A 22,945-nucleotide genomic window follows, 5' to 3' on the forward strand; every position below is an offset into this window, starting at 1 on the left:
ATTTTATTTGTGGCTAGAGCTTGATTAATTTGATTAATATCCTAGGCAATAAGACCTTTACTTTGCCTGACTGAGTGTGAGTTTATTGCATGCAGCGCTGTATTTGGCACAAAAACTCGCTCTGATCTGGGCGAGAACTTTACCAACAGCTACATGCACTACTGAAAGACTTTTTTTTCTGCTGCACATTGAATAAACACATGCTTAACATCATCGATGTCCACAATCCACAACATCCTATATTAATGAAACACAAACTGTCAATAACGACAAGGAAATAACTGCATTTCAGTCAAGCCAGAAGGCTTGTTTTAATGCCGGCTATACCACCTGAAGGACAGTTTCGGCATGTGATGTCGGCCATCACCAAAGAAAGTCAAATCTTCCTTTACTTTTTTGGACTTTTATTTGAAAGCTTTACTGGCACTGTAGCTGTCCAATGTACTGTTGTATGGTTTAAATTATAGAAAATATAAGCACCAATAAACATGTCAAATTAATGAGTTAAAATAAATAAATATCGATAGTTAAATGCCAGTATTGTTTTTCCTCAAAAAAAAAAAAAACACAAAAAAACAAGATGATTAGACATTTAAAAAAAGTGAGCGATTGCTTCATTTTTTTAATTTCTGTACAGAGAGGTCATGTTTTGATACTGAAGTCTATGGGGAGAACAGTGCAGTATATGTGACCGCAGCTTTACCTGTAGGTTTTCAACAAGCCTGCTGAATTATTTAGTAAGTGTGTGTTCAAACTAAACACTGCAGAGCTCCCTGCTGAAAAATCCAGCTTAAACCAGCCTAGGCTGGTTGGCTGGTTTTAGCTGGTTGACCAGGCTGGTTTTAGAGGGGTTTTGGCCATTTTCAGGCTGGTTTCCAGCCATTTCCAGCCTGGTCTTAGCTGGTCAGGCTGGAAAATTACCAGCCAAATCAAGCTGAAGCCAGCTTGACCGGCCTGGTTTAAGCTGGATATAGCTGGTTTTGGCTGGACTCCCAGCTTGGCTAGGCAGGTCAAGCTGGTTTTAGCTGGTCATCTCCCAGCCTGACCAGCTAAGACCAGGCTGGAAATGGCTGGAAACCAGCCTGGAAATGGCCAAAACTCCTGCGAGGAATTAAAAAACAATGGCAATATCCAGTGTTAAAAGCAGGGGAGGAATTAGCGAGTACAGAAGAAGGAAAAGCAGAAATGATTGCAAAAGAAATTGTTAAAGTATATAGTTCAAATAATTTGACAGAAAAGGGACTGAGAAGTAGAAAAAGAACAAAAGCAAAATATCCAGGCATAAGTGATAAAAAAGAGAAAACAGATAGTTCAATGGATGCTCCGTTTACTTTAGGAGAACTGAAGAGGGCATTAGAAACATTTCAGGCAACAGCACCAGGTAAAGATAATATATGCTATGAGATGGTAAAACATTTAGATGTATTAGCTATGAGTAAGTTGCTAGGATTGTATAATAAGGTATGGGAGGAAGGAAAAATTCCTATGAGCTGGAAAGAGGCTATTATTATTCCTATTAGAAAACCAGGAAAGGACGCTACAAATCCAAGTAATTATAGACCAATAGCACTTACTTCTCACATTGGAAAAATTATGGAAAGAATGATAACAGAAAGACTAAACCATTATGTAGAAAGCAGAGGTTTTATATCAATGTATCAAAGTGGATTCAGAAGAGGAAGAAGTACTATGGATCCTATAGTTTATTTAGAAACAGAAATTAGAAAAGCTCAGGTAAACAAAGAGGTAGTATTGGCAGTATTTATTGATATATAGAGAAGGCATATGATATGGTATGGAAAGAAGGAGTATTGATTAAATTAAACAAATTAGGAATTACAGGAAGAATATTTAACTGGATAAAAGACTTTATTTGGAAGAATTATTCAAGTTAGAATAGGTAAGGTATTATCAAAAAGATATGTGGTAGAGAATGGAACCCCACAAGGGAGTGTAATAAGCCCAATTCTCTTTACAATAATGATAAATGACATATTTTCCAATATTCAAAGTGATATCGGACGGTCACTGTTTGCAGATGACGGAGCTCTGTGGAAGAGAGGAAGGAATGTTAAACATGTTAAACAAAAGATACAAGAAGCTGTAAAGTTAGTGGAGGAATGGTCATATTCATGGGGTTTCAAGTTATCAGTTGAAAAGACAAAAACTGTATTATTTACTAGGAAAAAAATCTGCGACATAGAAATTAATATGTATGGACAGAAACTGGAGCAGGTAAAGTCATTTAAATTTTTGGGAATGTGGCTTGATACAAAACTAACTTGGAATGAACATATTAACCAGCTAGTTAACAAATGCAAAAAAGTATTAAATATAATGAGGTGTCTGTCTGGAACTGAATAGGGAGCGAGTAGAAATGCGTTAAGAAACATATATGTAGCATTGGTTCGATCAGTATTAGACTATGGGTGTTTCATATATGGAAGAGCTTCTAAGTCTAATCTGCAAAAAATAGAAGTTATACAAGCCCAGGCATTAAGAATATGTTGTGGAGCTTATAAAACTACTCCAATCTCAGCACTTCATGTAGAAATGGGAGAAATACCACTGGAGCTAAGAAGGAAACAAATAATGATGAATTATTGGATAAATCTACAAGGGCAGGAAATAAATAGTAATCCAGCAAAAAGAATTCTTATTCCAAGATGGGAATATGAAAAAAACAAAACTCTCTTTTTTGGAAGAGATAGCATGGAAGTAGCTAAAGAGATGGAATTAATTGATAAAGGCTTTAACAAAACAGTACCAATAGCAACAACACCACCATGGTTATATCCTTTAGGATTAGTTGATTTGGAATTACTTAGCAATAGCCAGGACTATAGAAACATCGCTAATATGTCTGGAATAATTGAAGATAAAATTATGACAAAATATAAAAAATATACAGAAATATACACAGATGGGTCAGTAAATTTGGATTTGGGCAGAACAGGGTTTGGTGTATTTGTACCAAAATTAGACATATCAATTAAGAAAAGAACAACCAATTACCTAACAATATATACAGTAGAACTGATGGCTATAATTGCTGCGCTTTATTGGATAGAGGAAAGTGGATTAAAGAAAGTAGTTATATGTTCAGATTCCTATTCAGCATTAAGATCAATCAAGTCAATGACATCAAAGAACAGACAGGATTGCATATATGAAATATATGAAATTTTATTTAGACTTCAGAGAGCAAATATTAGAACAGTATTTATGTGGATTCCAGCACATATAGGAATTAAAGGAAATGAAACAGCAGATTTTTTAGCTAAGGAAGCATGCAAACTAGACGAAATTATGAATATCTTGTTAAGTAAAACAGAAGCAAAAGTTATAGTGAAGAAGAATATATTAAAACAGTGGCAGTATAATTGGGATAGGGATATAACGGGTAGACATTACTATAGATTACAAGAGAAAGTAGGAAATTGGAGGAAAGGTAAAGGAAATAATAAAATAGAAGGAATAATAACACAGTTAAAAATGGGACACACAGGCTTAAATAAAACATTACATTTAATAGGAAAACATCCAACTGGATTGTGTGATGATTGTCAGGAGGAGGAATCAGTTGAACATGTTTTATGTTGCTGCAAGAAATTCATAATAGAAAGAGAAATATTAAAGAAAGAAATTATAAAACAAAACTTTTCAGAAATCAGCGTAAAAATTATACTTGGAAACGATAACAATGATAGTTTAGTAAAATATCTAAGGAAAACAGGATTAATTAACAGGATTTAAAAGAATATAGATGTAGGTAAAAAAAAATTATTTTTTATTTTATTATTATTATTTTTTTATTAGGCAATAGTATCCTTGAAGCCAATAGTATGATCCTGCACAACTGGAGTAGCTGCACTCTCAGGACCGCATTTTTAGGACCGCATTTTTAGGACCCTAGTTTTTTGCGGAAGCGCCACCTACCGGATTGGATGACATAGTGAAACTGCATTTCTAGGACCCGTTTTCAGGCATTTTTTCCAGAGGTTAAAGTGTAAAACGCCTGCTTTAAATAACAATTTTAAAATGAAACAAATGAATTTACACCTAAAATATAAATGAATAAATAGAGTTTAGTGCCTTAAAAGTCTTAAATTCCTTGAAAAATACTGTATATTGATGAACCCGTTACATTGAACTAATTGGCTCAGTATTAGGGAAAATAAATTGAAATCAAATGGGATCAGCATTTGCAGTTACTAATTTAATACCAGGTTGTAAAGGTTGTAGAGAGTCAAGACACAAGAATGATTCAAGAATGTACATTTATATAAATATCCACACAGTCTTTCTGTATTAATGCAATTCAACCACAAAAATGACCCCACTGTTTATTCAGTTGCTGCATTCAATTTTTTATTCCTGTGAATGAGAGAGAAGAAGAGAGTTCAAGTATATGTATGTATGTATGTATATATATATATATATATATATATATATATATATATATATATATATATATATATGTATATATATATACATACATACACACAGTAGGGTAAATAAATATTCAACACATTTCCAATTGTCTCAGAAAACATATTTCTAAAGGTGCTATTGACCTGAAAACCAAAGAAAAAAATATATGAATAGAAAACAAATCTAATTACTTTACAAATTGTTATCAACATCTGGTGAAAATTTCATGTCAACAGCACCTTTATAAATATGTTTTCTGAGAAAAATGGAAACGTGTTGAATATTCAATTCAATTTCAATTAATTTCATCTTTATTTCTAAAGCACTTTTACAATGTAGATTGTGTCAAAGCAGCTTAACATTTATTAAATTCAGTTCAGTTCAGTGTGGTTTAGTTTTCACTGCTGAAAGTCCAAACACTGAAAAGCAAATCCATCGATGCACAGTTCCACAAGTCCTAAACCAAGCAAACCAATGGCGACAGTGGAGGAACAAAACTTTACCAATTGATGAAAGTGAAGGAATAAACCTTGAGAGAAACCAGGCTCAGTTGGGCACAACCATTTCTCTTCTGGCCACACTTCACGTGTAGAGCTGCAGTCTAAGCGCTGGAGGCTGAAGAACACTGGGCATCCATCGTGGAGAAGCTGCTGGTGTGAGTAGGGCACCAGCGGGTTTTCAGGCTGGACCACAGGATCAATGTGGGCACTCATCTGTCGCTGGGGTCTTTCATTAATCAGTATCATGCTCTCCACTTCTCCATGACCACCACTGCATCTGCTCATGATACGGTCTGGTCCAGGATTATGGATACATCTAGAAGTCCTCTATGGTGGCATCATCTCTTCACAGGTCACGATCTCTAGAGGCCTCTAGATAAATATCCCCAGGTGGAAATAGGGAACAAGGAAAATAATTAGCGCAGCTGCTGTTCAGAGTGTATTTAAACAAAAGATATTAAATATCAAGACAAAAATGAAGTGCTATGAGATAAAATAGCAGTTTTATAAATAAACATGAAACGCACATGATTATTTATAACAAAATGTCTGGTGCATTAAGACAGCAAGAGTGTGTCCTCCAGGTGGTTTGTCAATCCCACTCACCCGCATAGAGCACATGGGGCAGCACAGTGGTTAGCACCGTCGCCTCACAGCAAGAAGGTTGCTGGTTCAAGCCCCGGCTGGGCCAGTGGTCATTTCTGTGTGGAGTTTGCATGTTCTCCCCATGTTCAAGTATATAAGTGTAAATGGGTGTTTCCCAGTACTGGGTTGCGCCTGGAAGAGTATCCACTGTGTAAAACATATGCTGCATAAGTTGGCGGTTCATTCTGCTGTGGCAACCCCTGATAAATAAAGGGACTAAGTCGAAAAGAAAAATGAATGTATATAGATATTCTTGAATATGTAAAATCATGTATATAAACTCAAAAGGTTAATCAATTGTTATGCAATTAAATTTAGATTAATATTTAATATAAGTGGTATAATAACAAACATTTGCTTTACAGTGTTAGCTATAATATATATACACACACACACACATATATATACACACAGAGATATATATATATATATATATATATATATATATATATATATATATATATATATATATATATATATATATATATATATATATATATATATGCACTGTTGGGAGAACCAAACAGGAAACCTTACTGCCAACTCCATATTTTTTAGTATATAAGAGCAATACCCACCTATTGAATGGTCTCTCTTCTTTCGTCAGTTGTTTGTCAATCTGTCTGTTAAATTCTTTTACTTCACTGCAATGGAGAACAATCACTGTTGAGTTAACATATATACCAGTAACAAAAAGGCTCTTTGAGCATTGTGCAAAATTAACCATATTCTGACCTGTAATGATAGCCGTTACCAGAAAGAAAGACCTGCTCAGCATCATCCAAAGACCAGCTCCTCAAGACACCCAGAGCATGTACGATGTCCTATGAAACAAATAAAATAAAATCATTTAAATATGGACTAAAATACCACCACAGAACAGCAAATCATTTTACTTGGGTTCATAAATGAGTAGCACCCACCATGCAGTTTATATACTTATTTGGCCAGACATTCCTCTGGAAAATGAACACCACAGATAAGCTGCACTTCTTCATAGATATGCTATAAACTCAAGAACACAGCTAGCATTTGTAACTGTATTTATAAACTGCTTATCAATGTCTATTAAATGTAGAGTTAATGCTAAACAAATAAAATATTAATAAATTAACTAGTTATTAAATGCTTAATAAATTATTTATAGTATGCAGATGTTATAAAGTGTTACTCAACAGTTTGAGATAACCTCAATGAAAATATTCCTGTAGTTTGTTTTCTTTTCTTCCTACAATGGGCCTAGGCAATCCAATCACATTGGCCATCACTTCTTATTCGCCAGGTAAAACATACCTGATATACATTAAAGATATGAGACTTTATATGGTTAAGGCCTGCAGAATAAGCCTAACTTTTAAAACCGTCAAACATCTCATTCATCACTGTAAAACGATGACAAAACATCAGGCTAATAACACATTGTGGGGCTAACAGGCAGTCAGCACAATTTTTAATGTGCTAATGTAATACAACGTTGAGTAATGGTTTTTACACGAATATAGCAAAATATAGATAAATCTGAAACTCTCACATCAACGTGCTTTTACCATCTTAGTTTAATGCATGTGTCACTAAGCGTATTAGACCGCCGTTAAGTCAACAAGCCTAAATCAACAATGTTTCAATAAACCATTGTCACGAACTACGATCGTCGTAGCATTTAATCAAACTAGAAAACGAACTCTAGAAAATTATTAACAGTTATAGCAGCTCTTACTCTGGCTGTGTAAAATTATCCATAATTATTATTATCATATTTTATTCTTCTGGAAAAAAAAAACTCGTCACGTAACATTTTTGTCCCAGTCCCCAGACCCTTGGGGTAAATGCAGGCATTTCTGCATAACTTTACAGTATAAAACAGCAGCATTACAAAATAAACACATACTTTAACAGTTTAAAATAAAACTTAATAGAAAATCGGTACTTACACTTTCCTTGTCATCCGTGTCGTCCATTAGCGCATCCTTGATCCAATCCGACAGTTGGCGCTGTCACAAAAAAATAGGGTCCTAAAGATGCGGTCCTAAAAATGCGGTCCTGAGAGTGCAGCCACTCCAGTTGTGCAGGATTACCCTTCTCCCTTGAAGGGGAAAATGCATTTTTTCATCCCAACCACCAGATGGCGCTATTACAGACTGAACGGCACATTACGTCGCTGTTTGGAAAACACAACGCGAATGTTAGCGTGGGCTTTCGCTGAAGAAACGAACTCTTTGCAGACAAATGGGTCCATTTTATTGCTCAATCTGCGGAAAAACGGACTTTTCCGGAAAAGGACACATTTATGGGAAAAGCCACCAGAGCAAACTTAAAATAATTCTTGTCAAATTCACAGAGAAGGTGAGTGTGCTAATCTGCCAGCTATTAGCTAAAGATGCAGCCACAGTGGCTCTAAACAATTTCAACTTAACGGTAGCGTTTATTTTCCCAATTCTGACGGGCATTAAGCAACATAACAGTTATTTTTGATGATTGTGTCTATGCGAGGTCGGGTAAGTGATTTATTTCACAAGAAATGGTTTGGCGCTGGTGACGACGCTTAATGCTTCTTTTTCTGGTCCGTGTACGTTTTGTTCATTTGTTTTCCATTTTCAAACGGAATAAAGGAAATGGAGAAAACGGCCGTTTTTCTTTTGCTTACGAGAAAACGAAAAAACGAGATTTTGGCTGGATTTTCGTTTTTTGGTTTAGGGTAGGAAAACGGATAAACGACTTTAAATTTCATTTTACACATGTAGGCGGTGCTGAAACGCCCACTTTCCTCTAATTGGTTAACCAAATCTGCGCTCGTGACGTCGTCCTTAAAATAAAAGCCTTACACGCAGGCTTTTAATTATTATTATTTAATTATATATATAAACAAAGTTTACATATTCTATCATTTGAACCACGCACAGTTAGCAGGCTTACATTCATTGCGTATGTATAAATTAAATAAAAACGTAAATTAGCAGTATTCTTAGACATTTGTCATTAAAATAAGGTCATAGTTCACTGCCAAGCTTCTTGCTGCTGTGCACCTGATGCTGAGCAAAGAAAGCCATTTCCGAGCAGCACCTGGTTTGTATGATTGTTTCAGAGCAAGGGCTTTATAATAATAATTATTATTATTATTACTATAATAATAATAATAACAATTATTATTATTATTATTATTATTATTATTATTATTATTATTATTATCACTTACTAGTGTTTTTATTGTTTCGTTTTTTTTTTCTTTTTAATAGTTGTTAGCAGAACCAGAATAAGAACACATTGGGCCCTGCTATAAAAACAAAGGGTACCATTTGTTTTTATTTTATTTCTTCCTATTTTAATTATATATTGTAATTATTTATTTTATAAATAATGCTATTTTATTGCAACGCCAAAGACCTGTTTAATTATTTTTTGTAATTTGCTGTTATTGTTATTGTAGGCTACATGGCAGGCTTTGCAAAATATTTTAAATCACATTTACTCATAACCTTACTAATTTGAGAGCCGAACCTAAAAAAGTTTAAGTGCAATAAGCCTGTTCTTTCACTCAACAATTATTGCTGGAATAATTAAATTAATTTCAAATTAACTAATTAAACACATTATAGTTGATAAAAAATAGTGTCTAGTAGTTCCGACAAACCAACACAATAGATGAGCTTGCTGCATGTGCGTTGTGCTAATAATTTGACATTTGCTCTTCTTGAGAAAGTTCTACAGCGGGCCCTGCTATTTCACATATAAGGTTATTGATACGTATTTTAAAATAGTATTGCACATTATTTATTCATTTTCTTGTAGGCTTAGTCCCTTTATTAATCTGGGGTCGCCACAGCGGAATAAACCGCCAACTTTTGTTTTTACGCAGCGGATGCCCTTCCAGCCACAACCCATCTCTGGTAAACATCCACACATACACACCCACACTTATACACTACGGACAATTTAGCCTACCCAATTCACCTGTACCACATGTCTTTGGACTATGGGGGAAACCGGAGCACCCGGAGGAAACTCACGCGAATGCACTACACTACTGAATTAGAGGACACAATCTCAAAAAAACTTGATGCTTATTTTCATTATCTGAAGTCATTTCTTACGAGGTAGGATCTGTTGTTGTATTATATATTTTCGTTTTAATATGCAAATAATTTTCTTTAATTTGTAATAGGCCTATTGTCCCTCATTGCATAAAATAACCAGCCTTTGTATTCAATATATTGTAAATTGTCCATCCAGTTTGACGCAAGCTAAACAACATTTTGGCCTGTTTTGCTTATTAAATGAGTGATTTTCACAGAGAAACAAATCATCCATCCACACAGTTTTGTATAGGACCTGTGTGAACAAAAATATACACTTCATCATAGCCTATAGGAAAATGTATCTGTTTAGAACCAATTTTGTTTTGTATAATTAAAAATATTAAAAATACAATAAAAATAAAAAGAAGGAATAACATTTGAAGTGCAATGCTTCAAAATAAGATCCACAATACGCTGCATGCAGCGCCAAAACACAAACTGGTTTGTTTGTTTAATAAAATAATAATGTGAAATTAAAGTGAAATATTCATAGTTCCATAACCTGTATTATAACTGTATTCACTCTAAATGACAAATCATCCGTTGCGCCGGTCAGTTTCATCTTTAATCAAGAATGTGCCAGAACCAAATGAGAATATTTACAGATTACCTCGGAATAAGACCTCGGTCTGTGAAGGATGCAGAACACAGAAACTCGTTGACAATGGAGATGCATGTTAGATGTTTTATATCCCTTTAGATATTGTAAATAAACAACAAGTTTTTATTGAGATTGTGTCATGTCTTTTCTTTGACGCACGCGCTGACGGCCCCGAAAAGGCGCCTTTATTTAGCCTGTAGCCTAAATAATAGTTTAGATTTTATAACATATAATGTTCCATTACTTTAAATGTATAATATTTTTTAATATTTATGGATTATATAAAATATATAGTTTATATAAATGCGCTCTGATCATTCAAGGATCATAATGCGTTGCATATTCTTCTTATTCTTCATTAGGCTTGATCCGTAAATTGTGTATTTTATAAACTGATCGTTTATAAGGACTAAGCTATTAATAACTGTAATTCCTCGAATGGAAAAGTCTTGATTAAAGAAAAAGAGAACTCAATTCGACATATGCATATAGTGCGCTTATTTCTGCGCACATCGCGCGCTTTACCGAATTACCTTTTTTATTATTTTTTTATGCAATATAAATGCATCTGGCAGCACCAAAAAGAGCAAATGGCAAGTTATTAGCGAAGCGCACAGACAGCTAACTTTTCTGTTAGTCTGAACCAGGGGTTTTCAAACTATTCATTGCACATCCACCGATCCCATTGTATTTTATTTAGGATAAACCACTTATTTAAAATTAATTAATTAAAAGGTTGCCTGCATACTCTCCAATACACCACTGAATTATAGTGTCATAATATCTAATAATTTAATAATTATAATTAAGATAGACACCTGATCTCCATTTAATAAACACTTTATTTGCCATACTCTGTTAATTTGAAGTTTAAAGTTTAAGTTAAATAATTTAAGTTAAACTTAAGTTATTTAAAAACTTAACTTACATTTAGTCATTTAAGACATTTCAAGTCATAAGTTTACATACTTTGCACGTTGCATTTAGTGGGCCTATTCTGGTCTAAATAAGCCTTTTGCATCTTAGGTGTTTACACACAAATTAAGCAGTTTATACGTATATTTAATGTTACTTTGAAATTACTTTTGATGCAATAAATAATCCTAAATAGTTGAAAGTGTTAACATATTCTTGAAAAAATTTAGTTATTTTATAACTATGAAATTTATTACTAAACAAAGTGAATCATTATGAATTTGCCAAGAAATAATCCACTTTACCACTGTAAAGCAATGCCCCACACTCACTAGAACGGTAGAACCTGGACTGTATGATATGTTCTGTATGTAAAATAGAGAAAATAAGCAAGATGCGCAGTCTCATGCAGCCTTAGTTAAATATAGCGCGTCACAGCAATGAACTGAAAATAAAACCACCCTTGAAATGCTGGCGATCTTAATTTTTTCAGCCTACACTGACTGAGAATAATGTTGCACTATTTTATTAACAAATAATTTGAATGTTTTTTTTCCTTCAACACATTCATCATTACTTTTGCCTGTGCAAGTTTTTTTGCGCGCGCTTGAGCGCAAAGGCATCTATTTTCAGGTGTAAGATGCCACTTTGGGTGGCACCAGCACACTCTGCCACACCTGTGGCTATGTGCCTGCTACAATAATAATAACACCAACAACAGCAACAACAACAACAAAATAATAACAAAAAATAATAATAATAAGCAGGCCTACTTTGACGTTGCAATAAAAAAGTATTAATTATCAAATAAATATTTACAATAGGCTAAAGGCATATATTAAATTAAAATAGGAGAAAATCCAATAGAAACAAATGGTACCATTTATTTTAGCCCCATGCAGGGTCCAATGTGTTCTTACAACCAATAACTAAGTAAATAATAATAATAATAAATTATTATTTTATACAGAGTAGGCTATTATTTAGGCCTACAATAGCTCTGAAACAATCATGTAAGCAGGTGCTGCTCGGAAACGGCCATCTTTGCTCAGCATCTGGTGCACAGCAGCAAGAAGCTTGGCAGTGAACTATGACCTTATTTTAATGACAAATGTCTAAGAATACTGCTAATTTACGTTTTTATTTAATTTATACATACGCAATGAATGTAAGCCAGCTAGCTGTGTGTGGTTCAAATGATAGAATATGTAAACTTTGTTTATATATATAATTAAATAATAATAATTAAAAGCCTGCGTGTAAGGCTGTTATTTTGAGGACGACGTCACGAGTGCAGATTTGGTTGACCAATTAGAGGAAAGTGGGCGTTTCAGCACCGCCTACATGTGTAAAATGAAATTTAAAGTCGTTTATCCGTTGTCCTACCCTAAACCAAAAAACGAAAATCCAGCCAAAATCTCGTTTTTTCGTTTTCTCGTAAGGCCGTTTTCTCCATTTCCTTTATTCCGTTTGAAAATGGAAAACAAATGAACAAAACGTACACGGACCTTTTCCCTTTGCTAAAGACACATTAACTATAAATTGGACAAATTAACTAATGAATCTATTTGGAGCCACTGTCTAATATGACGATAGGTCAATATAAAATTCCATAGTTTCAGACTTTATTAATTATAAAAAAAACTCTTTTTTTTTTTTTGTAATAAAGTGACATTAGTTGTATCATGTAATAATGAATAGCACCTCAGAAAACAAAGTAACTCTTGTTATTTTATTAATAAACGGCTCTAAATAACAGCAACTGTTCTTCATTATCACTTCTTTAAATTTATTAGATATGAATTCTATAAAGGCATGATAACATTTCTATTAAATGTCAGTTACAAATACTTTTCTAGAGTTTTGTCTAAAACACATACCTAATATTGGTTACTGAAACCTATTACTGAATAATTTCATTTTTGTTTAATACAAAATTATGTCTATAATTAAAATGATCTAAATGATACTATTCTTATTTGACATTTTGAATACATGTTGTCATATATATATATTAAATCTAACACAAGTTAACACTTTACTCAAAACACATATGACATACCTATTCATTTAAATCTAGAGAGCCGACAGTAATTTTAATGTGATCTCTCATGTTTTTTTTTTTACCCCCAAAATGTATTCAACACTATCTGATGTTGTTCCAGGTCAAAGAAGCAAGGCGGACTATTAAAAGTCCTCAGGTGGAGAAGTACGGTCCTCATCATGACGTGAAGTTCTGGTGTTACTGCTGCACGCTGGAGGTTCAGAAACACGTGACTGACAGTAACATCACTGTGCTTTATGGAGGACTGCTAGAACACATGAGCACGTAAGATCATGCCTGAAAATACTGAAAAAACACATACAGACTCTGCAGAGATTTCACCAAGCGCTTCTCATTCCAGCCCAGAGCACCGCAAAAACACACACAAGTTCTGGTGGGACAATAAAGCAGATCCCAAACTACGAGACAAGTTTATCATAACACAAGAGGACACTGAGAGGTAGTTTGTGTTTGAAAACAATGCTTTCATAAATTGATATTGTAAATTATGTTGTAAAATCTAAATTAATGGGGCATTCTTTTTTTATAGATTCAAGTCTGAGGTTTCCAAAGCTCTTAAACAGTTTGAGGAAAAAGAGGATGTTTTTATTAAACAGGTAAAGATTTTTCAAACGTTTCCACACTGCTCTTCTAATCAATGTTTAGCTTTACATTATTGTTAACAAGATATTTCACCCTAAATTGAAAATTCATTCAGTTTTCTCACTCTAAAGTGAGTACTTGAGTTACTCACCTTCCAATCTTTCGTATTTGTCTTTATCTGAAACCGGTAGCCATTAACTTTCACAGTAGTAAATAAAAAGAGTCAATAAGCTCTATTTAACGACCTAGGCACAAAGCGCAGGGCGCAAAAGCATTAAGGGCGTGTTTGAATCGACTTTTGCTATTTTAAGGTGCCAGCAATGCGCCTTAACACGCCTCTTATCCCATTAGTCCACAAAGTGGTGCAAATGGATTTGCAATTTAAAACAACGTGGGGGAAAACGGGAAAATTATGGTCTAAAAATAGCAACAAGTCAAAGAAACGCGTCTTGCGCCTTATTGCGCTGGGTATATGATTTAGCCCAATGGCTGTCATTTACCAAAGTTGTTCATAATATCCTTTGTGTTCAAATTATTCTGATCATTGTGTGAACTGTTCCTTTAATTTCATATTTTAAATTAAATTTAAAGTCTTAATTTGTATTTACATTTACCAATGATTGATCATTAAAAAAAAAAAAAAAACTATGTTTTTTCTGTCCACAGTCGAAAAAAAAACCCTTCCGTACTGTAATAAATCAGCTCATTATTCATTTAACCAATACTCACTGTAAAAGCATTTTCTTTAGTAAAATTTACTCAACAAGAATGAAAATATGTTTGAATTTTCTGCAGTAAAAGTTGCATGGTCCATTTGAGCATTTTTGCCATTGCTTAAGAAAAGCATTGATGTAATTTGAAGCATATTAACCCAGAATAATGTGCTGCTGAAACAAAGAGAGCTGTTGTTGTGCACATTGTGAACAGTAAAGGTTAATGTATAAGTAAAAGTTTGTACTCTTCTTGATCTTTAGCAGGCTGTGGTGATTCGCTCTCAGGAGCAGCACAGGCTGGAGCTCCTCCAATCACTATCAGAGGTTTGTTTTCCTGCGATGCTCCAAGCGTATCCACATCTCACTAATCTTCTCTTTTGGTTTATTTTGATGGAGAAATGTTTATTTTTAGGCTCTGCTATTTTTAAAAAAAGAGTGCATGTTTGATAGAGTAATTCTTAAAAAGACAAATGGACCATTACTGTTGACTTTTCCTGAATCAAACTTAGCCTGATCCAGAACTGGAGCAACCTGCTGAACTGGAGCACTACAGCAATGCACACACATCCAGGTAAAATCTATGTTAGAATTATCAATGCTATCCTGAGTTTAGGGATGCACCAATACTCCTATAATTTTAAACATTCTCCAACATTTATAGCAAGTCTGCAGACAGTTTAGGAAGTTTAAAGAATATGTATATACAATTAAACAAATGAATGCTTCTTATACAACAGTAATCATTTAAAATCATCAAAAGTAACAGCAATGGCATTTTTTTATATTACCAAATTCTTCAGATGAAATTTTAACAGTTTGTGAAATTGATAAATGGTAAGTTTGTGGAAAAAAATACTTTAAGCATTGGATCAGAATGTAAGAATGATTTATGAAGGATTGTGTGACTCTGAAGACTAGTGAAATTGTAATAATATTTCAAAATATTAAATTGTGTGTGAACTGGTAGTTGCTGCAGACACTTCGTCACCTTGGAATTACAGGGTTCTATCTGCATTCTAAATGATTTTGAGATGATGAGTTTTTTAAATAAAAAGTCTTAAAATGTAAACTTAAAAAAACCCATCCCATAATGTAAATAAGTTGTCATTTTATAAGAATGTCAATAAACTCAATTTTGACAAAAATGTCAGATAGAACCTTATAATTCTAAGGTGACGATTTATTTCAGTGTGTTTAGGTTAAAATCTATTGCGTATCTCTAACCCAGGCTGTCAATCACAGAATAACTGCTATTTTAGGCCCCGTTTATACAAATATGTTTTAGTTTTAAAACCGTATTTTAGAACAAGAATGATCCACATCCACACTGGCGTTTCACCTAACGTTTTTGAACAGATCTCAGTCCACGCTATACCATTAATAGGTATAGTATATGGTATAGTAGCCTGCCATTTTTAATGAATTTATAAAAGCAATTTTTAATTTAAAAATTAACGTTTGATTTTGTTTGTTTGTCTTTTTACATATAAGCACAGTACAATGTTAATGTTCAAACTATTTATAATGTTTAAAGTGACTGATAATAATATATATTCTTAATAATAGTAGTTAATCTGCCACGTTTTTAAACTGTGCAGAGCTGTTGCTGCTTTACTGGGCCTGCTACACTACGTAATTTAATACTGGTCATTATGGTGGTACTTGGAGAGTCATCTCAGGTGGTACTTGATAAAAAAAGTTTGAGAACCATTGCTTTACTGTATTTTTCATTGTCATTTCAGACCTAGTTGGCAGAGAGACTTGTGTGATAAATATATATATATATATATATATATATATATATATATATATATATATATATATATATATATATATATATATATATATATATAAAAAACTTAGAATCAATGAAAGACATAATACATTTTCCATATAAGACTTGAATGATTTAGAATCTCTGGCATGTTCAGTAGATTTCTGTATTTGATATTTGTTAGACTTTGCAGAATGGATCAGTCTATCATTTTTATTTAATGATTTGTGCATCCCCCTACTTGTTGTTAACAAAAGGGTACCAACCAAATGTCTAAATGTCTCTATTTTTGTTTCAATTTCTGTTTTCTTCATAGTTATTGTTTTCGGAGTGATACATTTATAGATATGCATATGTCAACTTCTGGCTGGCACTAATGTTTACTTTTCCAGTACTGATGAGCAGAAATACTTTGTGATTAAATGCTGGTGTTGTAATTTTTTTTTCATAGGGCTTGTAATGTCTAATGTATGAGTTTTGATGTTTGGTAAGAAGTTCCCACAGAGGCTCTTATGAACCAGAGGCACAGGCCGGACCGAGCCATGAGGATCTGCACAGTCAGTGGAGGAAACCAGGACTCGGCTTAACTTTCGTTGGCTACCAGGTGATCAGTTTAACACTTTATACAGGCAACAGCTATTGAGTAGATACATAAACAAAGATAAGCATCATCTTTGTTTGGTGTCTGTTTGCAGGACTCTTCCAGCAGTGGAAATGTTCATACAGGTAAATGAAAAAATTCTGCTTTTAATCTTTAAGGAGGTAAAGTGCATGTACTCCGCTTCCTGCCTCATGCAGAGTATGGTCCATAATCTGAAATATTGTTATGGCTTTTGTTCTTTTTCTGTTCATTTATGTAAAGTAGATTTGACATTATTGACATTAACTGTTTCTATCCAAATTATATTTATATATTTATAACGTGAATAGTGCATAAAATATTTGCTAAGCACCAGACTAAGAGAATAAAATTGTCACTTATTGATAAACTGTCACCATTTACGGCATTAGGAGAAGTCACTGTGGGCCTTTTTTACTATAATTAATTAGTTGCACCTCAGATAACTAAGGAGCAAAATAGTGAATGTGCAGTGGCTTTTGGAGGCGTAAGATTGTTCTTTAGGAGCTCTTTTGCTCAAGATTGTTCTTGGAGGTAATAATGCGGAACCACTAAGATGACGGATTTACTTAAAGAGCCCCTATTATGCAAAGATCATATTTTGGTTTTGGGGGTCTCCAAAACAGGCTGATATGCATGCATGGTCAAAAACACTTTTTTTGTCTTATAATATGCATTTATTTTTATTTAATTATCCCAACGACTCCCATATGAATTCTTCTGCGATTTTTATTTGTACCCAAACCTCTCCTTTGTGTGAGGCTAATCTGCGATGACCCAGTCTATTGTGATTGGTTGACTGGGTTTAGTGTGAGACAGAGAGAAACGGCTATGAAGTAGCACAGAGTGAGAGCCAAATGATCTAAAATATATAAGTGATTGGAAGTTACAACACACAATTATATACATAATGTGCAAGCTACAGAAAACAAGGCAACAATTTTGATCCGGAGGAAGAAGAAACTGGTCCATGTGAACTGTAACAGTTACTGACAAAGTCCCATACATAATAGTCTCTGCTGCACCTTCCTTTAATAGCAAATGGCTGACGCATCACATGTTGCAGCCTAGGATATTGTATTAAAAAATGAGAAAAATGACAGGAATAAACACAGATAAAGTGTATCCTACTCTATTGTGCCCATGTTTCTTTATGCACATTTTCAAAATTTACGCGCATCTTGCCGTTTTCATAAAGCTTTTTTTATGCAGCATTCCAAAATGTCTGTAATCATAAATGGATAGAAACATGGCTTTAGTTAAAACACTGTAGAAATAAGCTAAATTAACTTGGAGAGGTGGTTGTGTTGAACTGTAGGAGCAGTACCGCCGTGGCTGCTGGATGACCCTGGTGATGAAGCTTCAGAAGGACAGCAGGAGATGAAGCCCTCAGTGCAGGAGTTTATCAAACACAGTATGTGTTTCAGCCTCACCATCAAACCATTCTCTATCAATCAGTATGTTAAAGTGCATGACAATATTCTGGTATTAACACAATTGCTGTAAGACAACACCCTTAAGAATCTAACACATAAACAAGGGTTTTTCATTGTTAGCTGGCTAACAAGTAAACAAATCAAATAAAAAGGTTTCTTCACCCAAATTAATTAGGATCATGCTGTTTCCATTCCCTGAGACCTTCATCTTCAGGACACAAATGAAGATTATTTGGATTAAATCTTCCATAGCTTCCAGTGGTTCAACTGTAATCATACGAAGCAAAAAAACAACAGCTGCTTTAACTTTTGTCTTACCCTCTATGACAGCTAAGGGTTTGCGTTTACTATGGGTCACTATTTAATATTATATATTTACTATGGGTAACAGTTAAAATCAGAAGCACTACACACAGGTATCAAATTGCCCATAATAAACCCTTTTCACATGTAGAAGAAAACAGTTATTTCAATAGTGTCTTTCTGATCATTGAATAATGTGGAGTATACACTACTAGCTACTTAATCCATACAGTTTTAAGCATGCTGTATATGGAGGATCAGAGAGCTCTTGGATTGCATCTAAAATATATAAACTTTAAATTCCAAAGATGAATGAAGGTCTCGGGATAGGAATGACATGAGGGTGACAGCTAGCTCTTTAGTGCAATTTTTGTTCATGTATTTTGTTTTCTTGCAAGTGTTCTGTATATAACTGAGTGTTACAAATGCTCTGGATTCACAGAGGAGCAGGAGAAACTAAAAAAGCTTCCGCCTAATCGTGTGGGTGCAAACTTCGACCATAGCTCGCATACTGATGCCAACTGGCTGCCATCTTTTGGACGAGTGTGGAACAGCGGCAGGCGCTGGCAGTCTCGGTGAGCTCTAGAGCAGCTTTATCTATTAGTTCTGGGGGTGTGTAGACCTGATCCTGAAGGCCTCTTTTCAACAGAGTTTAATTGAAACATTTTGGTGGTAAACATTGAGGAGGTTTATAGGGACACCAATAATCTGATTTTAATACGATAAAGACAATACTCTGATTAAGAGTCTACCATGTAAACAGTGATATTTGATTAAGGCCTTAATGGAACTAAAATCATCATACTCTACATGTCTTAATTCGATTTCTGTTTAGTCGCATTACTGAAGTGCTTTACAAACATGTAAACGCCGCAATCAAACTACTAGCGTCGTGTAGGATTTTTCGCCGCATTTGGACAGAATAGTTTATACACACACAGCTGTTTCTCTGCACCTACCAAGTCAGTGAAGGACCACACACACACACAAATCACTAAATTTAAAATCCATTAAAACAACACTCTTCCAGCAGTTCATACTCTCATTCAATATCTCGTTTGTCACGGGGGCAACCATATATTAAGAAACTTGAATAGCTAGGCTACTATAATAAAAAATCTGCTCTAAATGTAAAACTAAATAAATTACTATGAGTTACTTGACATGTGAAAGTGTAAAGCCTGCAGCTCACAACAAAGGTGTAAAGTTATTGTGTATTACATAAAATTAATTTACTACCAATTTTATGTAATTTTGCTAACATGGATAATTGAATATTAATCAATGATGTCATTACACTGCTCTGCCGAAGATTGATAGATCAGTCCTTTACAACACACGCAGCAATCTCAGATCAGTTCATCCAGACATTTTAATCTGATTCACAAACTTGTTTGAAGAACTAATTTAGCCAAAGATCAGCTATCAAGATTAAAAGATCCAAGTATGAAGAACAGATCCCAGGAGCAGGACTGGATACCCTGATGTAGTTTTCATTGGCTGTGTTTACATGCACCAGTTTGTGAAATGGATTAAATCCGATAGCAAAATCTTTTACATGTACTAAACGTTATAATCCTATTCAAATATGTGTTTGTTTTCTAAACATTCCTATTCATTGTTTGTAAATATAAATCTGAATAAATGTAACATACATAAAGACTATGTGTGCAAGTTAAGCATTTCTTTCTATATGTGGACGATAAATAATTTGATAGATAAAGTTTAGTTGAAATGTTTTTTTAAACCATGTTATTTGTTTGAAAATGGAAATACTGGTTTTAATTTGGAAACATTCTGCACACGTGCTTTCTTTGTATGCACATTATAAATTCATTACAATTTAACATTTAATAGTCTTGAATGACATTTTATTAAATTTAAGGCTTGTTGTTTATTAAGCAGCCACATGAAAATATCCAGCTAGCAGTTTAATGCATTTATCAATATGCGCAGGCTAATGTATGTCAACTGATTCAGTTAACACCATCAATTTGATGCCCATGTAGACCCTTTTTTTTTCTCCTCAGGCATCAGTTCAGAGAAGAAGAGGCAAACACTAAAGGAAAGAGGAAGAGGAGAGATGATGGGAAATTCACAAAGAAGCCAAAAGACCTCACTAACGGAGAGAAATGAAGTCTACATCGCCAGTAGGGGGGACTTAAACAGCATGCACTGTCTTTCTCATATTGAGACTTTTCAACTCGCCTCAATTAAAAACCAGGACTATTTAAGGTAGGTTAGTGTTCTTGTGAGAAGAAAAAAAATGAAACGCACTGTTTGTGTTTCCAGTTTATTGAATACATTTTTGCTACAGATGTTTGTGTAATTTCCTTTTTGGTCAAAAATCCAAAACATCCTTCCCACTCTCCGCAAAAGGTAAATGTGATAAAATGTAGACACAATGTGCAATATCTTCTTTCCATTTTGAACAATCCATCAGTTCAGTCAAATTGAATAGAATCTTGTCTATTAGAGCTATTTCATGTTCTCAACAGAAAGCCAAGACCATATTAATGTTCAATAATATAATAAAATACCTCAAACGTCTAGACAGAATAAAAATACAGATTACATTAATATTAAAGGATACCTTGCAGTCTTTTATTTCTCCTTTCTTTTTTTTAGTAGTTTCTGTTAAAATAATACATGACTGAACGCTTTAGATGCAAAAGAAGAAAACAAAATAATAAATTGAGTCTCTGTAAGAGATGCAGTGTTGGTCATAATTGTACAAAACATTACATTTAAAATTGACCGTTAAGGGTCTTCATCAAGTTCCTGCACTGAAGCTTCTTTCTATTTAACTTCATTCTTAAAAACCAAGTAAATCTGAAAGACGGGCAGAGCTGAAAGTGTCACATCAGCCCCAACCCGACGACATTACAAAAGGTCTGCTTTTTCCCATGGCCACAAGCCCGAGAAAACGCTTTCAGTAGCTTCATTAAATAGCATGTGGTTTATTAAGAGAGGAGGAATGAGGAGAGACACCACCACAATCATCCTCGCGCTAGTTTCATTCGCCGTTAGTATTCTCCACATGCATTTAATCACCTTTTCTAGCATTACAGGACTTTCAACACCACTCGCCGCACCTGTCAAATCAGGCACCGTCACATACACCGCATGCCTAACACTAGTCTGGCATTCAGTTTATGTGAACTAACTGCTTGTGAGATCTGTGGCACTACCTTACCAACCACTCATGCTGGACTTTCATTGGCTAATAATGATTAATGCCACCCAATCAAACTTCAGGAAAAACAATCATTCAACTGGGGAGTTTTACAGATCAATGCTCAAGTTTGCCCTCAAATGCTGTGCTTTTCTTCTCCATTCAGCCTGCTTCATCAGGACAGCACTATTTTTTTCTTCTTTATCCTCTGAATGTGAAGTGAGAGGCGATGAAACTTGTTTCTGTGAGCAGCATGATATGCGCTCATCTCTATGCTGGTGTGCAGATGGACAGATGTTTGGAGCGAACAAACTCTAGATCTCCAGGTCTTTCAGTCTCAGTCTGTCTGTCTGCAGTTGGAGGAGAAGCTGAGTGTCTCTGTGTGTCCTCCAATCTCAATAAACAGAAGGACAGCTTCGCTTCACTAACTTTTATCTGAAATAAAGAAAAGAACAGAAAGTTAGAAAATTCAAGGCTCTGGCAAGCCAAGCCTTTACAATGATAATGACATATCTGGGTTTTAAAAAGTCTTAAATTCGCTGTTCTAGGTCTTAAATATTTTTGCACAGGTTTTATTTTTCCGATGTCCATTGCCTTTTTAGCTTATAATTAGAGGGCAGAAACTAACCAGCCAGTAATGTGAGAATAGTTGAGTGAGCAAAATAAAAAAAACATCAGTATTTTTTAGTAAGAGTACTTTTTTTGCTTTTATTCTTGCCATAATAAAAAATATAATTGTAGAGCAACCCATGTTCTGTTGCCATTAATATTTAATATTAATAGGTAAAACTGTCTGAGGTATGAACAAAAGCAAGTGATGCATCAAAGTTTTATTAAAAAAATCTTGAATGTTATAAAAATCTTTTTAGTCATTATAAAAAATTGTAAAAAATAATCAGTTAAAAAATATTGAAGGATATTAATATGATGTAGTTCTGGAAATTTTCACTTCTGTTTATCCGTCTGACTTTACGGTGGCTTTCTTTTTACCGCCCCTGTCATTTTAAAGAGCTGATGCAGCTTCAGGCGAAAGTATAAATAAGCCTTAAGATGTTCTAACCTGTCTCCAGTACTGTTCAATTTGAATTAATTTTTCTAATCACTAATTTG

General features: G+C 34.2%; 2 protein-coding genes across 15 annotated transcripts in view; one reads left to right on the forward strand and one right to left on the reverse strand.

Annotated features, from left to right (window-relative positions):
• The first annotated feature begins 7,717 nt into the window (after positions 1 to 7,717).
• cenatac (centrosomal AT-AC splicing factor) lies at positions 7,718 to 21,370 on the forward strand. Of its 7 annotated transcripts, none has more exon segments than NM_001327927.1 (11): positions 7,718 to 7,922; positions 13,334 to 13,497; positions 13,574 to 13,672; positions 13,763 to 13,829; positions 14,790 to 14,852; positions 15,038 to 15,099; positions 16,795 to 16,906; positions 16,998 to 17,028; positions 18,240 to 18,335; positions 19,103 to 19,235; positions 20,691 to 21,240. In NM_001327927.1, coding segments are annotated over 11 exon segments (1,050 nt in total). In that variant the 5' UTR covers positions 7,718 to 7,805; the 3' UTR covers positions 20,797 to 21,240.
• arhgef12b (Rho guanine nucleotide exchange factor (GEF) 12b) overlaps positions 20,940 to 22,945 on the reverse strand; it is a 135,121-nt gene continuing 133,115 nt past the window's right edge. For all 8 annotated transcript variants that reach the window (XM_073951518.1, XM_073951517.1, XM_073951514.1 and 5 more), the window contains one exon: positions 20,940 to 22,270. In XM_073951518.1, coding sequence (XP_073807619.1) covers positions 22,260 to 22,270 — 11 coding nt within the window. In that variant the 3' untranslated portion in view covers positions 20,940 to 22,259. The remainder of the gene's footprint in view (positions 22,271 to 22,945) is intronic.

The sequence above is a fragment of the Danio rerio genome, chromosome 5, assembly GCF_049306965.1.
Source record: "Danio rerio strain Tuebingen ecotype United States chromosome 5, GRCz12tu, whole genome shotgun sequence".
In the NCBI taxonomy this organism is placed as follows: domain Eukaryota; kingdom Metazoa; phylum Chordata; class Actinopteri; order Cypriniformes; family Danionidae; genus Danio; species Danio rerio.